Source organism: Salvelinus namaycush, chromosome 4 (genome assembly GCF_016432855.1).
Source record: "Salvelinus namaycush isolate Seneca chromosome 4, SaNama_1.0, whole genome shotgun sequence".
Lineage (NCBI taxonomy): Eukaryota > Metazoa > Chordata > Actinopteri > Salmoniformes > Salmonidae > Salvelinus > Salvelinus namaycush.
Window position 1 is genome coordinate 57,572,248 of NC_052310.1, and position 17,200 is coordinate 57,589,447.

Consider the following 17,200-nt stretch of genomic DNA (forward strand, 5'->3'; position numbering starts at 1 on the left):
CATTCACTTAATATTACTTTCTTGGCTACACTACACTACACATATCTCCCTGGCATATTACATAATTTATGCAGCAGCATACAATACATTTTTGGACTCACCTTGTTGTGGAAGTTGGCACGGAGGTCCTTCTTGTGGGCCGAAATCCCAACCCTGAATTCTGAGTTGGATGACCGTTCAACATTTTTTTCCGTATTTTCCCAGTCTGACATACTTTTTTCCGAGTTCCCAGTTGTCTTGAACTCACTGAAGCCTGAGATTTTCCAGTTCCAAGTTTTTAGTTGTTTTGAACGAGTCAGAAATGCTGGATTGACAGCATGGCCAAAATGTTCAAACTTTTATGACCCATGGCGTTACCCTCTTTTTCGTGATATCCAATTGGTAGTTATGATCTTGTCTCATCACTGCAACTCTCCTACGGACTCAGCAAAGGTCGAGAGCCAAGCCGCACTGCTTCTTGACACATTGCTCGCTTAACCCGGAAGCCAGCTGCACCAATGTTTCAGAGGAAACACTGTCGACCTGACGACTCAAGTCAGCTTGCTAGAGCACGACAAGGACATCCTGGCCGGCCAAAATCTCCCCTAACCTGGACGACACTGAGCCAATTGTGCGACGCCTCATCGGTCTCCCTGTCACAGCCGGCTGTGACACAGCCTGGGATTGAACAGAACACTGAGCCAATCATAGTGCAACTAGAGAATATTACCAACCCGTACGCTCCGGCTCTGCCCCACCTGCCCAGAATGACTATAGGAGCACTACAGTGGACTCGTCTAACACACATCCTGTGTTCATTCAATTTAGACAATGAGACGTGGCCACAATGCACCTAATCCTACATGCCACGCTATGCTTTTGATTATGCTTGTACAGTACTGTCTATGACTATTTGACCAATTCAACAGTGATCAGCTGTGGAGATCCAGGTCCTGTTGCCAATGGGATTTACATAGGGAATGAGTTTACCTTCAACAAGACTGTTCAGTATCACTGTAATCCAGGCCACGTCATGGATACTGTCGGTACATCTGTGCTCCTCTGCACCAAGGACGGATCTTGGAACCAAACCAAGTCTAACTGTAAAGGTAATTCAACTTTGGTTATGACTCAGTAATACTTGTCGTTGGCTTACAAAGAAACAAACATTTCTACTTTAATTTCTTTACTTAGGGCTGAGATGAGAAGGCGCAACCAGAGAAATATAGTACAGATATCACAACACCCCAGAATTTCAAGCACTCAGAGATCAAAAGATTTCAAAAGTTTTTTGATCCTGTTTGGAGTAGTTTCTCTACCTTTTCGGCACAGCAAGCAAAATGATTGACTTGCACAGACTGAAGGGATGTTATCCATGAAATGTGTAAGCTCTGTGCTATCAGATGTCAGACTTCAAACGTGTGGAGAAAACAATGTATCCAGTTAGTGGTGCAATGCAGGCAAGCATAGAGCAGGGAAGGCTCCTCCTGAGCAGATTGACAGGCAGAGAATGAATGTGTGCACTTCACATATAATTCCCCAGAGTAGTACTTTAGCAAAGCAATTGCAATCCTGTGGGTGAATACTGTTCAATATGCCAGAAGTTCCTGTTTTAGAATTGTAATATTTTATCGTCTCAGCGGGAGTGTTAAGAAATTACAGTTCATGCAATACCATGCATATAATCAAAAACAGATACACTTCCCATAACGGATATGTATTGTGATTAAAGGGACGGCTACTTCCCAATGAATTACAATACTTGCCATTAATAGGAAAGTGAAAACACTTTCTTCCTGTTGGAGAACGGATATGATAATCAAATAGGATACGAACCATTGTAAATCATCCATTCCCTTCTAGTACAACAATAGATTTGTTTAGAAAATTGAGGCGTTTTGAGTTAACATATAGTACTTACTCACTCAAAATATTGATATTGTTTTGCACCCATATCAGTGATCATGTGTGGCCAACCTCCGGCTGTTCGCAATGGGAAGGTTGAGGGATCAGACTTGCAGTGGGGCTCCAGTGTCACCTATAGCTGCTTCGATGGGTACCAGCTATCCAGCCCTGGAATCGTCTCATGTGAGGGGAACGGCACATGGAGAGGGGAGATCCCTCATTGTCTTCGTAAGTTGAAATTCAAGTTATTTTAAGACTGAACCTGAGCACTTGATCTAATCTTTAGTGCAATGGCAGTGGGCTCAAAGCTTAGCTATTTGCCTATTGCTGGTTTTTGTAACAAATGTTATTCTATAGTAGACACATCAAACTAATGAAAGCGGTGCCTTTCAAATTAAATGTGCCTGGCCTACTTATCCTTCCTATAGCCCTGTTAAAGTTGTGCTGCTGGAGGGTGCATGACCAGACTAAACCCTCTGTGAAATGTCAGATTTGACAGATTGGGAAACTGTTGTGACAGAAGCACACATTTTCTAAATTGATCCCTCAAGTATCCGCAGCTAGGTCTGCCCATAACATGAGCATTACAAGGTGCATGGATGGAGTCTGCTGCTGCAGCCTGCAGGCCCTTGATCATAAGCTCCTGACACAGTGTCAGAAGTAGAGCCAGAATGTTCATCTAAAGTCTGCAGGAGAGCACACTCTGTAAAATAAACTTCTCATGCTGTGGGTCTGAAAGAGGTCTGAGGGACTTCTGCCTCTAAACTCTTTGTGGAAAATGTAAGTGAGGCATTTCGCAAACATGAAGGACCTATTATGAAAAAGCAACTTGAAACCATTGTATTATCCATTATAAAGAGCAGGACTAGTTCACACACTTTTTACACTCCCCTACATTATATCAGGGGTTCCCAAACTTTTTCACTCAAAGCCCCCTTCCAGCATTGTGGAACATCCCACCCCTCTTGTTGGTGGAGACAACATTTTGCAGGTTTTAAACTTATTTCCTGTAATTCTACACATTTTGTCATGGGGTGCAGATAACATTTTGTCGTTTTAAAGCAAATTTCCTTGCAATTCTATACATTGTTCTATGCCTAATGTCTATTCATGTGATATTTCAGTGACTCAAACATTACAACAAAATCTATGGGCTAAGAAAATCTTAACTGACATGGGCTAGTTGATCTGGACATTTCTGACAAGATATAAATACAGTGCCTTCGGAAAGTATTCAAACTCCTTGACTTTTTCCACGTTTTGTTAGGTTACAGCCTTATTCTAAAATGTATTAAATAGTTTTTTCCCTCATCAATCTACACACTATACCCCATCATGACAAAGCAAAAACAGGTTTTTAGAAATTTTTACGCAAATGTATTAAAAATAAAAAACTGATATGGCATTTACATAATTATTCAGACCCTTTACTCAGTACTTTGTTGAAGCACCTTCGGAAGAGATTACAGCCTCGAGTCTTCTTGGGTGTGACGCAACAAACTTGGTACACATGTATTTGGGGAGTTTTTCCCCATTCTTCTCTGCAGATCCTCTCAAGCTCTGTCAGTTTTGATAGTGACGTTCCTGCACAGCTATTTTCAAGTCTCTCCGGAGATGTTCGACCGGGTTCAAGTCCAGGCTCTGGCTGGGACACTCAAGTACATTCAGAGACTTGTCCTGAAGCCACTCCTGCGTTGTCTTGGCTGTGTGCTTAGGGTCATTGTCCTGTTGGAAGGTGAACTTTCAACCCAGTCTGAGGTCCTGAGTGCTCTGGAGCAGGTTTTCATCAAGGATCTCTCTGTACTTTTCTTCGTTCATCTTTGCCTCGATCCTGACTAGTCTCCCAGTCCCTGCCGCTGAAAAACATCCCCACAGCATGATGCTGCCATGTCCTCCAGACATGACGATTGGCATTAAGGCCAAAGAGTTCTATCTTGGTTTCATCAGACTAGAGAATCTTCTTTCTCATGGTCTGAGAGTCTTTTGATGCCTTTTGGCAAACTCCAAGTGGGCTGTCATGTGCCTTTTACTGAGGAGTGGCTTCCACCTGGCAACCAATGTGCCTGATTGGTGGAGTGCTGCAGAGATGGTTGTCTTTCTGGAAGGTTCTCCCATCTCCACAGACGAACTCTAGAGGTCTGTCAGAGTGTGGGACCTTATATAGACAGGTGTGCACCTTTCCAAATCATGTCCAATCAATTTAATTTTACACATGTGAACTCCAATCAAGTTGTGGAAACATCTCAAGGATGATCAATGGAAACAGGATGCACCTGAGCTCAATTTCGAGTCTCATAGCGAAGGGTCTGAATACTTAAAATCAAATCAAATCAAATGTTATTGGTCACATACTTATTGTTAGCAGATGTTAATGCGAGTGTAGCGAAATGCTTGTGCTTCTAGTTCCGACCATGCAGTAATATCTAATAAGTAATCTAACAATTTCACAACAACAAAGGAATGAATCAGAATATGTACATATAAATATATGGATGAGCGATGGCCAAATGGCATAGGCAAGATGCAGTAGATGGTATAGAGTACAGTATATACATATGAAATGAGTAATGTAGGTTATGTAAACATTATATAAATTGGCATTGTTTAAAGTGACTAGTGATACATTTATTACATCCAATTTTTTATTATTAAAGTGGCTAGAGATTTGAGTCAGTATGTTGGCAGCAGCCACTCAATGTTAGTGATGGCTGTTTAACAGTCTGATGGCCTTGAGATAGAAACTTTCCACCTTCTCCACTACTGTCCTGTTAATGTGGATAGGGGGGTGCTCCCTCTGCTGTTTCCTGAAGTCCACAATCATTTGTTTTGTTGAGGTTGACTGTGAGGCAATTTTCCTGACACCACACTCCGAGGGCCCTCACCTCCTCGCAAGGCCGTCTCGTCGTTGTTGTTAATCAAGCCTACCACTGTAGTGTCATCTGCAAACTTGATGATTGAGTTGGAGGCGTGCATGGCCACGCAGTCATGGGTGAACAGGGAGTACAGGAGAGGGCTGAGAACGCAACCTTGTGGGGCCCCAGTGTTGAGGATCAGCGGGGTGGAGATGTTGTTTCCTACCCTCACCACCTGGACCCAGTTGCACAAGGCGGGGTCGAGACCCAGGGTCTCGAGCTTAATGACGAGTTTGTAGGGTACTATGGTGTTAAATGCTGAGCTGTAGTCGATTAACAGAATTCTTACATAGGTATTCCTCTTGTCCAGAGGGGTTAGGGCAGTGTGATTGCGATTGCGTCGTCTGTGGACATATTGGGGCGCTAAGCAAATTGGAGTGGGTCTAGGGTGTCAGGTAGGGTAGGGTGGAGGTGGAGGTGATATGATCCTTGACTAGTCTCTCAAAGCACTTCATGATGACGGGAGTGAGTGCTATGGGGCGATAGTCGTTTAGCTTAGTTACCTTAGCTTTCTTGGGAACAGGAACAATGGTGGTCCTCTTGAAGCATGTGGTGTAAATAAGGAATTTCTGTTTATTTATTTTTAATAAATTAGCAAAAAATTCAAAAACTTTTTTCGCTTTTTCATTATGGGGTATTGTGTTTTAAAAAAAAAACGATTTTAGAATAAGGCATTAACGTAAGTCAATGGGTCTGAATACTTTCCGAAGGCGCTGTAGCTCTTTAAGGTATGCAATGACAGACTTGAGAAGAGGAAAGTTGATGATGTACAACCCAGTTTTGAAAATTGCACTTTGTGCATTCTACTATTACAACTTTCAAGATTAAGTTGAAAGCCGGACTCCAAAATAAATATGTATATGTGTATATATACTGTGTGTGTGTGTGTGTGTGTGTGTGTGTGTGTGTGTGTGTGTGTGTGTGTGTGTGTGTGTGTGTGTGTGTGTGTGTGTGTGTGTGTGTGTGTAATGGGAACCACTGACATATATTACATAGGCTCTCTGTCTCACATAACCCTCTAAAGAACAAGCTCTCACAAGAAGATTATCTTTTTTTCACCTCATAATGTTGTGATTCCAAGAGCCATGTTATAAATGACTAGCTAGTCAGTTGTCATTTTTACCCTGATGTAGACAGCTTGTCTGTCGAAACTTTGGTTATTAGGTTATTAAATTATTGCATCTGAGCTCCTAGAGTGTGTGGCTCTCCTTTTCTTTTTCAAGTGTTCTACTCCACTAGCTAGCACCTCGCTAGCTCCTCTTTCACCTCCAGATTAGCTGGTCAGTTTTGCCTATGAAACGTTCTGATTCTCATGCCTATTAAAAAATTGTGAATCATGAAATCCGAAACCCACGTAACCCGGATGATGTGTGTGATGTGAATTGTGTGATTTGATTTATGGTCTCTGCGTTTTGTTGTGCCTAGCTGTGCTGTGTGGAGACCCTGGCACCCCCGCAGAGGGTTATGCTGAGGGGAAGCAGTTCACCTACAGGTCAGAGGTGACCTTCTTCTGCAGGGACCCCAACATCCTGGTCGGGTCCCCCAGGAGACTGTGTCAGGTTGATGGGAGCTGGAGTGGAATACAGCCCTCATGTATAGGTGGGTCACCCATTCATACCATAAAAATAATAATAATACACATCTGCTGCCTTAATTGTGGTGTGTTGTACTATATCATGTTGTGTTGTTGAGTGTTTCCTTCTTTTCTTCAGAGATGATGATGTTGGTAGGCAGTGAGCTAAACATTACATTTGTCTTCAGATCCTGCATATAACACATGCAGAGACCCTGGAACTCCATCTTACGGGATACCAGTCACGTTCCAAGGATTTGAGGTAAGGTCCTTACTTTAAGCGATGTGAAATGATGAGTAAACAGACATCTTTGTATTGACATTTGTGCTCAGATAATTAGCTAAAACAATCCAAAATAGTATTCTGGTCAGTCAAAGTAATTCCCAGGTTGTTGACCATTTATAGTAAAGTGTCTTCTATTTTAGGTTGGAAGCAAAATCTCCTTCAAATGTCGTAAAAACTACCACATACTGGGATCTACGACAAGAACCTGTCTGGAAAATTTGACGTGGAGTGGTGTGCAACCAGAATGTATTGGTAAGACTTTTTGAAAGATTTGTTTTTGTCCCAAGACATTGTCAAGAAAACTGAAGAAGTAATTTATTAATCCGGCAGGTATCATTTTTCTTAGCATTGACTTGTTAATGACTAGAGGGAGAGATACAGGCGGTATATAGGGGGGTATGACAGCCAAAAGGAGTAAAGTATTGGTTTAGCAAATGTAACCCTTTGATTTACTGCATTCTAGATCACTACTCTCCCCATGGCAGTGTCATGTTCTCTATCCCTCTTCTTAATAACTCTGCCCAATATTATAGGTCTTGAGCTGTATATATGGATTAGAAGACAGATCAAAACGGAAAAGCCATTGAGGGTGATGTTCAAAAGGGAATGGACATTTGAGAAATGGCTGTGTGATTCATGGGCGGAAGTAAAGTAGGGATTGCTGCCCTCAGCAAAGAAATTGATAAAGTTAGCCAAGTTTAAGATGTTCGTATGTGAGTTGTAAATCAGTGTGCGATTTTGACAACATACCCCACAAAATCCTTCAGGCGTCTCCTCCACATAAAGTGGCTTCACTGTCAGAGGCTTGGGAGTAGGGAGGCTTAAGTTGATGACAGGAAGGTGTGAAGACTGAGCTCATATATTATGTTACAAATAGATAGCAACACTCAGGATTTGTTTAATAATTTCACTCCTGATAGGATTGCTTGATCTCTACATAACTCCATAGTACTGGTGTGGGTGTGGGGCTGCTGTATTCTGACCGGTAATCCCGGTTAGTGGTCAAGGGAATTTATTGTGAATTACCTTCCTTTCTTAATTTTTTGTAGCCCATGCCTGCAGACAGCCCGAGACACCGTCTAACATTGACGTGAGGGCTATTGATCTACCAACTCTGGGCTATACTTTGATCTATACATGTCAAGACGGATTCTTCCTGGATGGGGGATCAGAGCACAGGACATGTAAACCTGATGGAAAGTGGTCCGGAAAGCCACCTGTCTGCAAAGGTATACTTTTGCACTGGAATATGCCTATTATTAAAATGTCATTAATTCCGGTGAGAAGGATAAATTGTACTGTGAGCCATATATTTAAATGATCAGTTCACCTGCATCTTGTATTTATCAATCTTATTTCCCCCCTATATATTGGTATTCAATAAAGTAGTTCATTTGCTTTGTTCTCCGTGCTGGCTGAGAATACCTAGATAATTGAGTATACAACATTTCTGCTATCATCACATCTGAATCACTTTGGTAAAATGTGGCCAAAATAACATTGTGACTATTAGGCTACAAGCAGCAACTGACAGTGAGTAGGTCACATCCATAAATTTAATTGAATCAATTATTTATTCCGTCTTTCAGTTGGCCCAAAAATAAATGGTAAAAAAGGAGTGGAGTCGGATGTTCAGAAAAACAAGATTGGTGGTATGTTATTTTCTCTGAGTCATCTTCTCTGTTCAAATGTCTTTTGGTATTTTGCGTCGTCATGATGATGTGGCAAGTGACACCTTGCTTCTTGAAAGTCCAATATCTTGAAAACTTGATTGCTGACATGCAAAACATTTTGGGACTGTATCAACAGTGGACTAATGAAAAAAATACAAATATAGTTTTTTTTAATGGATTTTTCCTTTAATATGGATACTGCACATCTTGAGATTACTCTTAATGACGGATCTTATGTACAGACAGCCGATGGATGACGCAAAAACTTAAATAATCTGGTTGAATTATTGTACTTTATCTTGTTCTAGGCATACAGTATAACACAAATCTTTCTTTCCTTCAGTTCCTGTAAATGTGTTTTCTTTAAACTTTGGCTGGACCGGGTTCTATGAGTACCTTGGGGCAAGAGAAGGTGCCACTATTACTGTAAATGGATTCAATGCAACAACCAGTAGAGTTAATGTCACACTTTTGGATCAGAGCAGAGTGCAGCTTAAACTCTCTGGTAAAGCACAACACACATGTTAACGCTGACATTATTTGATTTGCCAAATATTACAGTTGAAGGCAACATTACAACAGTAAACACCAACCGATAACCCAATTTCCATTGTTTTCAGGAACATACAAAAAGGAGGAGAATCATTTGCTACTGAAGGTTTACCAGATACGTGGTCCAACAGAGCATCATTTCAGTAAATTCAAGAACGACAACTGGGCAATGGATGGCTACGTGAGTCTTTTATTTTAATTAAATTATCATTATTTCCAATTACATTAGGGCCTTATTATGGACTTCAAAACAAAAATATTTTGTCTCCCTTACTTAAGCATGTTTTCTCCTTCCTCTGTTTTCTAATATGCTGTACACCTAGCTCATGAGGTGCTAATGTCTGCAGACCATGTCCTTCATCAATATGTAGCTCTGGCAGCTCTGGCATAAGGTTTTGACTAGCATACCTAATACAAGTGGCTTAAAATTATTTGAATGAACATGTGTCAGTTTTAAGATACCGTATTACTTTACTGTAGCCCTCTTTTGAAATTTAAAAAATATACTGTATCTTCATTTATACAACAGGCAGAGATGTAAAAATATTTGAAAGTACTACTTAAGTCATTTTTTGGGGTATTGTACTTTACTATTTATATTTTTGACAATGTTATACTTTTACTTCACTACATTCCTGAAGAAAAGGATGTACTTTTTACTCCAAACGATCTCCAGCTGTCCCACAGTAATGAACGTGTTGGGAGTCGGGACAAGACAGACAGGCAGGCAGCGTTTCTCAGCCAGTTGAAATCATGAATCAGCTGGCATAATTTTTATGGATATATACAAAGAAATGTCAAACTAAACAAAGTGCAGCTAGTTTGCAGTCTTTCCAGCTTCAGTTTGAAGTCATTGTGTTTGCTGTGTTGTTGGCTAGCTCCTCTGAAAAACAGTGTCCAGGCGAGTGAACACATTTTTCTATGCCAGACGAAATCGCGCCTCATTAGCTCATTGTTATGGATGTATCCAAATAAATGTCACTAGAAAACAGCTAAAGCAAATGCGGCTACTTTGTTGTTATTCTGACTGCACTTTTTGACGTGACTGTAAGTTAGCCGTAGTTGGCTAGCTAGCAAGCAAGGGATAAGAACGTTGCCAGCCAGTATGGCAATGGAACATTTAGAACGAATGACTGGGTTGGGTCCATAGATACAGAACAAAAAGACTGAACAACTGGGTCACGTCTCTAGCAACCGAACCGATAGAACGAACGACCAGCCGGCTTGGGTAGCAACCCTAGATTTGTGTCGGGACTATATCTTGTGGAAGGATGAAATAGTATGAATGCATTCATCAAAATAACGTTTTTTATGAAAATATGTCAATCATTATTTTAATATGTAGGTAACCCGTTGTATATAAGGATATATTGGCAAGAGCCAATATATCCTCCAAACACCGGCTTCTCGGGCATCATTTAAGTGAACACTACAGAAGTAAGTAACTTCAAGGCGAGTGAGAATGATAAGCTGTATGAGATCCAAAGGGTTATGTGAGGTAAATGGGTAATAGTTCTCGTTGTGCAATGGTTCTGCATTTCAGCTCTGCCCTGATTTAATCAGTAAAAAAAGAAAATTCCCTCTCTTTTGTGTTGGTTTAGGTGACCGCAGAGTCTGACCAGAAAACCTTTGTTTACCAGGGTCATATTCACAGCAAGGACTTTGGAAAATTTGTGCTAACAAGAGGAGGTACAGTCATTGTGTAGTCTCAGTAATACAACAACATTAAAAAAAACTGCATGCACGGTTACATTTTACTGCTGATACATGATTCCTTTTACATAAGTTACTCCCGAAACCTTGACAAGAATGATTGTACTGTTATGTTTCTTTATTAGGTCTCTTTACAACAGACCTGGACCCATCAAATCCTCCATACTATGGCACAAATAGCAGTTCAGTAGCAGTTGCCATACTAGTGCCATTCTTTGCCCTTATTCTATCAGGGTTTGCATTTTACCTCTACAAACACAGGTAAGGAGTGCTGGCTATTGGATGTCTTGGTAACCTGCATTGGGGATGTTTGTCCATATATGCTTGGATGTTAAACATTGTTGTCTCTTTCTTATAAGTTATGGGAAACTCCTGTGCCAATTCACCAACGATGAGTGATCCCTAAAAGTTTCAGTTGATAAATCGTTACATAACAAAGCCAAATGTTAGATGAGTGTGTGACAAAATGATTACAAGAAAGAGCAGTGGAGTTTTCCAAAGCTAATTGAACAAGCAAAAGAAAGAAAATGTGACAATATAAAATGGAAATTACCCAATATTAAAAGAACATAAAAAATTGGCAGGGTACTTTCACAAGACACTGATGACAATGAGAGACCCAAAGATGTAATCAGGGCTGGCGGCAGGTAAGACATAAGAAACTAAATCACTATAAACAACAATTCCTACTTCCACATCGTCATTACTGTCTTTTACTTTTTTCATTTTGTGGAGAAAAAATGATAATTTGAGGGAAAAACATCAACTTGCTGGGCTTAAATTAATATGTTGTCTTCTTTGATCTCATATTGTCATCTCTCTGTCAGCATATTTCAACCAGCTGAATGTTGTTCTATTTGTTTTTTGTAGACATTTGCCCAAAAGATTTCATGAGAATCCATGTTTTTTGACTGATAAAATTACCGGAGGGGAGTTTTGAAGTATTGTGTTTTAACGTATAATGAATACAGAATCATGCTTACTAAGTATCTTCATATTCACGTAAGTGTCAGATTTAGAATACTGTCTTTTGACAATGTCATAATCACATAATATAGGATTAGTCTGTTTTGATAGTTATGTTTTCTTCTTTCTTTACTGAATTTTGCATACCATACTGTACATGTTTAGCCGCTAGGCTTCATTACCACCCTCTCTACCTCATTCAAACTCCCACAGAGACTTTGGAAAGCTTTGGAAATGTGTTTTTTAATATGCAGAGGTATTCTCCACATACTGTATGCAGATAGATCCTGCTTTAACAATGCCTTTATGGGGGATTAGCTTTAGGACTTTTTAAATCCAAACAAAGTTAATGTAGAAGACACTAAGCCCTCCAGGCAAGTCTCTAAACCTGCATTTGTCTTACTTTTACTTAGTGAGATTTGTAAGGTAATGGAGGGAATATTAAGTAAAGGCTTACAAAGTAACTCCCGGATGGAATCAAGGTCTTCACACTGATCTTATATTGAAGCTTAAAACCAGGTCAGTAGGCTTTTAGTAGGACTCCTCAGTATCATATTTCAAATAATAAGAGGTTATATAGTCTCCTAGGGTAAATGTGTATTCTAGATCAAAGGAGGACTGAAACATAATTTCATTAGCTACGGGTTTCATTTATTCTTATTCGTTATATTTAAAGATGCAGTTACAATAATTTACAGAGTTTCTTCAAGTGGGAAAGAGTTTCTGCTTCGTCTTTGCACTTTTTGCTGTACATTAACATCCCTTCATGAAACAAAGTCATATTTGTCTGAAAAGTAAACAACAATCATAGCTAGTAGAGTTATTAAAATATTGTAAATGTATTAAGACTTTTAAATGTTCACCTTTCAGAACAAGACCAAAAGTACAATACAATGGCTACACAGATCATGAAAACACAAATGGACAAGCGTCATTTGAAAACCCTTTGTATGACACAAACATGAAACCCACGGAGGCGAAAGCTGTGAGGTTTGATACAACTCTGAACACAGTCTGCACAGTAGTATAGCCCTTGTTTCGCCAGCATTGGACTGGTTTTTACAGCAAGATGCAAATATTCCTTTGACTCATCACGTTATGAGATGATAAAAGACAAGTTTTAAATCAAGGACAGTTTTATATGGACTAAAACAACAACTATTGGTGTTCTATGGAGCAAGGACTATGTACATGGCCAGGACAGAAGATACTCTCTTGGATCAAGGAGTTCTGCCTTTCATGGCTCTTTGCAGGATGAAAGTTTTCATTCTCCTCTCTTTTTAAAAAAAATTCTGTATTTTTTCCCCAAAGGCCCTCCTTGGGGAAACACGGAAGTGTCTTGAAAAGCCACATAATTGTTGATAAAAAGTGTTTTCTTCAGTGAAGATGAACAACAAAGGAGGGAGCAACTTTGATCGTGTTGCTGCTCATTCCTTGCCAGACTTCTCCAATAAAGGGAAAATATGCTACAACTACAACTGTCTCGCAGGAGATCTTGGCTATCTAATCTCTGGGTAGTTAAAGGAACTCTCTCAGCTGTTGTGTTGAAAAACTTTATCGCACAAATTTTGCACTAGTGTGTTATGAATGGGTATGAAATGAGTCAAAAGAGGAATTTTCAAACCAACTGAAAAAATTACGTACAGGGTTTTTGACCATTTGTAGATAAACATACAGTATATTTCCATATCCACAGGGAGCAAGTTGTCATGCTGCCATGCTACTGTTTATGAACAGAGAGGCTTATTTTATTTTCAATATTGGTTTTGCAAATACATTTATGGAACACTCTGCTTACTTTTTTACATAGTTATATAATTTAAACTCTGGAGTCACAAATACCATGCAGTTTATCAGGCATCATTCCACAAATCTCAATTAAGGAGCAACTGGTGTACATGCAAATGTGCAGCTATTGTGAATCATTTATCATTGTATTCACAGATCAATATTACTGCAGAGCAAACCGATCTGGCTCATCTGCTTTGAAAAAACAACAATACCCAATATTGTAGTATACTGTAAATTGCATCAAATAATTACAGTATGTATCATGCATGATAGTTTGTTTATATTGTCGATCATCAGTTTGCTGTTCATATTGTAGTTTATTTCACATTACCACAAGCATTGAACATTGTTAACATTTGTAACCCTACAAAACAGATTGCATTCCTATCTTGTGGTCTTGCTGCAAATTTGCTTACATTTCAAATATACCTCGTTGCGCAGAAGGACATCATTTTTCTACTCTACAATACTGGAACTAATGAAATGTTTATTTTTCATAAATGCTGCACTTGCTTTAAATCACAGTTTTAATGCAGAAGCGTATTTTAATTTATATGTGCCATACGATTACACCATGTTTTATTCTGACACACATGTCACTTAAGGCCAGATGAGGAATGAAGTTGGATGGCAATCCTTCTTTAGCAGAGGCATGAGCTGGTTGTTTAGAAGCTTGTCTTAATAATCTCTTTTTCCCCCTTTATGGTATGTCCATCCTATCCTTAAGGGTATTGAGTCAGTGATGATGAATTGAACACTGACTTCATATTTACACTCCAAGAAACACTGCCTTATTAAATTCAAAAGCATGACAAAGCTGTCACAGTTACAAATGACCTGTTACAACACTAATGCTTGAGAGTGTAGGGCTACTTGAATGCATACAGTACACTGTGATTCCAAAGTCATAGATTACCTTATTGTTTTTCCTAATAATTTTGGTTATGCATGTTTTCACAAATAATGTTAAAAATGAACAGTAGATAAACTACCTTAGCTTGTCTTTTCAAAATCTGTTATCATATGCACTTGCTTTGAGATCAATGACAAAATGTGTAATATAATCTTGTGAGCTATCAGATTACAGTTAATGTCTGTTGTATTTGTGGCCATTGAAGCATTGCAGGATTCCCAGAGTGTGATGAATGTGTGTTTGTAAAATAAGAAGAATTTGCATTTCCTTCATTTTTCTACAAAGTGAACTATTTAGCATTTTACATTTCAAATTATGCCTGTTGTTCATTGCACACCTACATACTGTACAGCAGTGTTTTCAATCAATAGGGTTAAGACGAAAATTAATCAAATCATCCCCCATTCTTTGTCAACATTTTGTGATGTAAGACCCACTGCTTTTAATCCACATCTTGCCTTCCTTTTGGCTTGCTGCAATAACGTTTTTCTTTCATCATCTGTAAAATATATTCCCAAGAAAAGAGCTGTACAACTGCATTCAATTAAATATCATTCCATTTTACAACATCATGTTATCATGTGCTGCTGACTTGAAGTAGGTGCAAAAGAAAATGTTTTTGTACAGAAATATATTTTTTATGAAGAATTTGTAAAATTATTAAATATGCTGTGCTTTTTTGATTAATGTAGGACAAAACTTGTTAAAATAAATGTTTTTACTATACAAAATGTAAATTTATCGTCTGAGTATAAATATAAAATGTATATGGTTGAAACTTTTCTTGCAAATGTCGATATATACAAGCTTTTATTTGAAAACATTGCTCGTATATATTTGTTTATACAAGAAAAAACAAACCTTAGAAAAAAATTGTATTACAGATTGTTCTATGACACAAGTTATATGACATATTTTGAAAACATTATTTCAGATTAAACATTTTTTATATAATTATCTATGGTCTCATCTGTATAGAACTTTTTTATTTTCGTTTTGTGTCATGAAATATTTTACAAGACTATAGTGATATGTATACAACAAGAAAACAAAATCAGAATTTGTGTACTTAGGCCTGGACTCAATCCCATCGCACTTTGTCAGCAATGTACCTAAGCGTTGGCAGTGACTGCATTCGCGGTCAATACTGCATATGTCGGCTCAATCGGCAAATTAACATTAAATGGGGCATTTGTCGACAAAGCGGGATCGGATTGAATCCCTGCCTTACTCTAACTCTATGACAATAGATTTACAATCCTGATGATAATAAGATTTAGATATAATAGATACAGTATATACATTGCTATATCAATTTTGTATTTTGTTTCCCTAAGGTGGCCTTAATCACTTATTAAATATGTTCAAGACTGGCCACGGCCCATGCCTCGCCAACCTCCACTAATGGGGCATAAAAGCAAGCTGCCTATGTGCCTGTGGGGTGGAGCACACCATGCACCACATTTTTGAATTCTGTCCAATCAAAAAACTCAGCGGAGGCTTACTCACCCTCAACACAGGAGGACCAGAAGAAAAACGCTTGACTCAGACTTTGCATTAGCTAGGTAAATAAATAGTAAAGCAGTGCTAAACCAATACATTGTCATCCACTACTGTATGCTGGCATGCTGTAGTCCAAACAAATGAATCAGTAGGGGCTCTTGTGCATCAACTAACCATCCCTTTATTAAACTGCAAAAAGATAATGAAACAACACACCAAATAATAAAGGTAATCTGAAACTGAAATGCTACAATGGTATTGAAACGGAAACTCGGTAGGTTTTACTGCATATTGCCTGTCCTGTTAGTAGTACTGTAGAGTGACATGACTGATCTAGTATAGCATGAACCTATTTTATAAACAAAACATTCCTCCCCTTTGCCCTCAGAACAGCCTCAATTTGTCGGGGCATGAACTCTACAAGATGTCGAAAGCATTCCACAGAGATGCTGGCCCATGTTGACTCCAATGCTTCCCACAGTTGTGTCAAGTTGGCTGGAGGTCCTTTGGGTAGTGGACCATTCTTGGTACTCTTGAGTGTGAAAAACCCATCACCATTGCAGTTCTTGACATACTCAAACCGTTGCGCCTGGCACCTACTACCATACCCCGTTAAAAGGCACAAATCTTCTGTCTTGCCCATTTAACCTCTGAATGGCACACATACACAATCAATGTCTTAATTGTCTTAAGGATTAAAAATCCTTCTTTAACCTCTCTCCTCCCCATCATCGACACTAATTGAAGTGGATTTAAGAAGTGACATCAATAAGGGATCACAGCTTCACCTGGTCAGTCTATGTCATTGAAAGAGTGTTCTTAATATTTTGTACACTCGGTATACAGTGGGGAGAACAAGTATTTGATACACTGCCGATTTTGCAGGTTTTCCTACTTACAAAGCATGTAGAGGTCTGTAATTTTTTATCATAGGTACACTTCAACTGTGAGAGACGGAATCTAAAATAAAAATCCAGAAGATCACATTGTATGATTTTTAAGTAATTAATTTGCATTTTATTGCATGACATAAGTATTTGATCACCTACCAACCAGTAAGAATTCCGGCTCTCACAGACCTGTTAGTTTTTCTTTAAGAAGCCCTCCTGTTCTCCACTCATTACCTGTATTAACTGCACCTGTTTGAACTCGTTACCTGTATAAAAGACACCTGTCCACACACTCAATCAAACAGACTCCAACCTCCAAGACCAGAGAGCTGTGTAAGGACATCAGGGATAAAATTGTAGACCTGCACAAGGCTGGGATGGGCTACAGGACAATAGGCAAGCAGCTTGGTGAGAAGGCAACAACTGTTGGCGCAATTATTAGAAAATGGAAGAAGTTCAAGATGACGGTCAATCAACCTCGGTCTGGGGCTCCATGCAAGATCTCACTTCGTGGGGCATCAATGATCATGAGGAAGGTGAGGGA

The 17,200-nt window shown here is 39.1% G+C and overlaps 1 protein-coding gene across 1 annotated transcript in view; it reads left to right on the top strand.

Moving 5' to 3' along the window:
- The window catches only part of LOC120045932 (CUB and sushi domain-containing protein 1-like), a 346,822-nt gene extending 334,233 nt beyond the window's left edge, over window positions 1-12,589 (top strand). The window contains exons 59-69 of the mRNA XM_038990858.1: window positions 909-1,088; window positions 1,939-2,112; window positions 6,222-6,395; window positions 6,558-6,631; window positions 6,796-6,907; window positions 7,705-7,884; window positions 8,672-8,833; window positions 8,949-9,061; window positions 10,482-10,569; window positions 10,719-10,854; window positions 12,430-12,589. Of these exons, the coding sequence (XP_038846786.1) occupies window positions 909-1,088; window positions 1,939-2,112; window positions 6,222-6,395; window positions 6,558-6,631; window positions 6,796-6,907; window positions 7,705-7,884; window positions 8,672-8,833; window positions 8,949-9,061; window positions 10,482-10,569; window positions 10,719-10,854; window positions 12,430-12,589 (1,553 nt within the window). The remainder of the gene's footprint in view (window positions 1-908; window positions 1,089-1,938; window positions 2,113-6,221; window positions 6,396-6,557; window positions 6,632-6,795; window positions 6,908-7,704; window positions 7,885-8,671; window positions 8,834-8,948; window positions 9,062-10,481; window positions 10,570-10,718; window positions 10,855-12,429) is intronic.
- Window positions 12,590-17,200: the final 4,611 nt, after the last annotated feature.